The sequence below is a fragment of the Limulus polyphemus genome, unplaced genomic scaffold, assembly GCF_000517525.1.
Source record: "Limulus polyphemus unplaced genomic scaffold, Limulus_polyphemus-2.1.2 Scaffold3195, whole genome shotgun sequence".
Lineage (NCBI taxonomy): Eukaryota > Metazoa > Arthropoda > Merostomata > Xiphosura > Limulidae > Limulus > Limulus polyphemus.
In genome coordinates this window covers 80,808-84,116 of record NW_013668805.1, presented here as the reverse complement: position 1 = coordinate 84,116, position 3,309 = coordinate 80,808, and the positions used below count along the sequence as shown (strand labels likewise).

Here is a 3,309-nt window from a genome sequence, read left to right as displayed (position 1 = left end):
ACCTAGAAGATTTACAGTGTATCTCTCATCTACAGATTTAGTAATAAGACCTAGAAGATTTACAGTGTATCTCTCATCTACAGATTTAGTAATAAGTCCTAGAAGATTTACAGTGTATCTCTCATCTACAGATTTCAATAATGTACTGAAAAATTAGTGACTTGTTTTTTAAATGAGCATCTGAAGTAGTAATTAAAGAAATGAAATACGACATCTTTTGACATTAATTTTAAATATATTCCTTATCGAACAAATGTAAAACGATTAATTATGTTAAATTTTATCTTTTCCTATCTTCACTTACCAGAATGGAGTATGAATTGTTATGTTTTAGTGACATATTAAGGTAAGTAAAAGCTTCCCGTATAATAAGCTCATAGATTCAGAAACGTTTCTCTTGTACATATTATGTAGGACTGTTGCGTTTTTATTTTGTAACAAGACATTTAAATGTTTTATTTGATTCTATATACATGAAATGATCTCGTAATGTTGTTATTTCAAGACTAGATGATACATGTATATTTTGTACACCTACACAGAAAGTGTGAGCGTATCGGTGTGATCATATTGGAAACCTTTTCTTTAACAATTTTTTAATAGTTTTATTGTCATTCGTGTGTTGTAACGTTCACAATGTTTAAATTAACAATAAATAATTTAATACACTAGCTTGTGATTTACTAGAACAATTTAATAAAACATAAGATAAATAAAGTAAACAAACCGAGGTTTACCGTTCTCTTGAGGATGACTGGGTGACTCAGTTGGAACGTAGAGGGATTATTTAAATCTAACCATTCGATTTTATATTTCATTAAATTGTTTTAGTAGCTCACACACTTGTGCATTAAAACTGTTGTTTAACCACTAAGCAGTACTACAATGATTTTACACATTTCAACTGACCGTCACAAGGTGTTACAGATTCCGTGCTTTTAACCCTAAAGTCTTGATGACTCATCAGTCAGAGCAGGTTATGTTTTCTGCTGTGTTTTCTCCTGACGTGGAGACAATTTTTTCATCTTCATGTTGGGGAATTTAAGATGTTGAACAAAGATTCAATATGAACTCAAAACCATGAGATGAAAGACAGTAAGGTTTGTAAAAAATACTGAAAAACTGCCTAAATATGTCTAAACTGTCAGTTACAAGTTCAGGCAGCATTCAAGACTTCTGGAAAATTAAAATATTTACACAGGAGATAAATCTCAATATAAAAGGTTTAAAGTCTTATCGTATGTAAGATGTGTCCGTTCCCAGCTTTAACTGAATTGTACAAGCTAACAGTTGCTAAAGTCATCATATAGTTTGGTTTATGTAAATTTTTCTATTTTTTTTTTAAAAGCAAACCCACATTGGGCTATCTGCTATGTTCACCACGGGGGAATTGAACCTCGGATTTTAGTGTTGTCAGTCCACAAGCTTACCGCTGTCCCACTTGGGGGGGGGACTTCTATAAATTGATTTGTACCAACAATCTCATTTTTGGAATTTTTATGTGTTAATTGTAAATTTTGTGTTTTTCTTCATATTTGTAGGAGAAACAGGAAACCTCTGGTGTATAGTGAAGATTTAAGTCTTTAGGCTGTTTATTGTCAATTTCACCGTTAATTTAAATTAATGTATGTAAACATAAATTTTCATATCCCTGAATTGCTTGCCGTCTCAACTTATCATCTATTTGTAATTTTTCTGTGTTTTGTTACTGCAGTTATTAAAAAACATTGTCTGTGTAACTAGTATACCCATCAAGTGGAAGAACCATCATTGCCAGTCATCATGAAGAAGCAGGAGAATCGTTTAGCAAGGTGGTACTTTGGGGGGATGGCTAGTGCAGGAGCTGCCTGCTGTACTCACCCTCTTGATCTGCTTAAGGTAAGTACTGTGAAGAGGGACTGACTTGCCTCAAACTGTATATAAATAACGTTGTATCCTTCATTTTTGTATGTTTGTGTAGTACTCCAAGGTTTGGGTTTGTTGAGCAAACATTTAAAACACCCCCTGGATCTGCTTAAGGTAAGTACTATGAAGAGGGACTGACTTGCCTCAAACTGTATATAAATAACGTTGTATCCTTCATTTTGTATAGTTGTGTAGTACTCCAAGGTTTGGGTTTGTTGAGCAAACATTTAAAAAATTTCATGTTTCGAAAACATGTTCATACTAGTAAATGTTGTTGTAACTTTAAACTTGAAATTGGTACAGTTTGAAAACAAAATCATAACTTTCATTTAATAGTTTTGTTTTGAGTTTACTTACTGATTAAATATATTTTATTACAAGTTACAGTAATTATGATTTGTTTTTAGAATAAGTACAACGTTTTGATCATTGATGGGATCATGAAACTGATCGCACAAGTGATCGAAACGTTGTACTTGTTCTAAAAACAAATCATACTTACTGTAAAAGCTGTAACTTCTAATAAAATATGACTTTCATTTGTTCAAATCTAACAAAAATTAGATTTTTTCTCTTTCAACATCTCTGAAATTGAAAACAATTGGCTAATGCTTTGGGTATATCATAAAGTTGCTTATATCCATTAGGTTTGCATATACATCTAACAATCTGATTTTTATGTTGAACAGATGTAGTTAAATTTTGTGATCACTGTTTGTTAAACGTGTGATTAATTTCTGTTTGTTTTATTGTGATGATGTTAAACGTGTGATTAATTCCTGTTTATGTTTTATTATAAATCATAAACAGGAATTAATCCCACGTTTAACATCATCACAATAAAACATAAACAGGAATTAATCCCACGTTTAACATCATCACTATAAAACATAAACAGGAATTAATCACACATTTAACAACATCACAGTGATGATCTTAAACGTGTGATTAATTCCTGTTTATGTTTTATAGTGATGATGTTAAACGTGTGATTAATTCCTGTTTATGTTTTATAGTGATGATGTTAAACGTGTGATTAATTCCTGTTTATGTTTTATAGTGATGATGTTAAACGTGTGATTAATTCCTGTTTATGCTTTATTGTGATGATGTTAAACGTGTGATTAATTCCTGTTTATATTTGATTGTGATGATGTTAAACATGTGATTAATTCCTGTTTGTTTTATTGTGATGGTGTTAAACGTGTGATTAATTCCTGTTTATGTTTTATTGTGATAATGTCAAACGTGTGATTAATTCCTGTTTATGTTTTATTGTGATGATGTTAAACGTGGGATTAATTCCCGTTTATGTTTTATTGTGATGATGTTAAACGTGGGATTAATTCCTGTTTATGTTTTATTGTAATGTTGTTAAACGTGTGATTAATTCCTGTTTATGTT

The 3,309-nt window shown here is 30.9% G+C and overlaps 1 protein-coding gene across 1 annotated transcript in view; it reads left to right on the top strand.

Annotated features, from left to right (window-relative positions):
* LOC106468861 (mitochondrial dicarboxylate carrier-like) overlaps positions 1–3,309 on the top strand; it is an 18,204-nt gene that overhangs the window by 3,978 nt on the left and 10,917 nt on the right. Inside the window, exons 3-4 of the mRNA XM_022397228.1 lie at positions 1,744–1,878; positions 2,093–2,109. Of these exons, the coding sequence (XP_022252936.1) occupies positions 1,744–1,878; positions 2,093–2,109 (152 nt within the window). The remainder of the gene's footprint in view (positions 1–1,743; positions 1,879–2,092; positions 2,110–3,309) is intronic.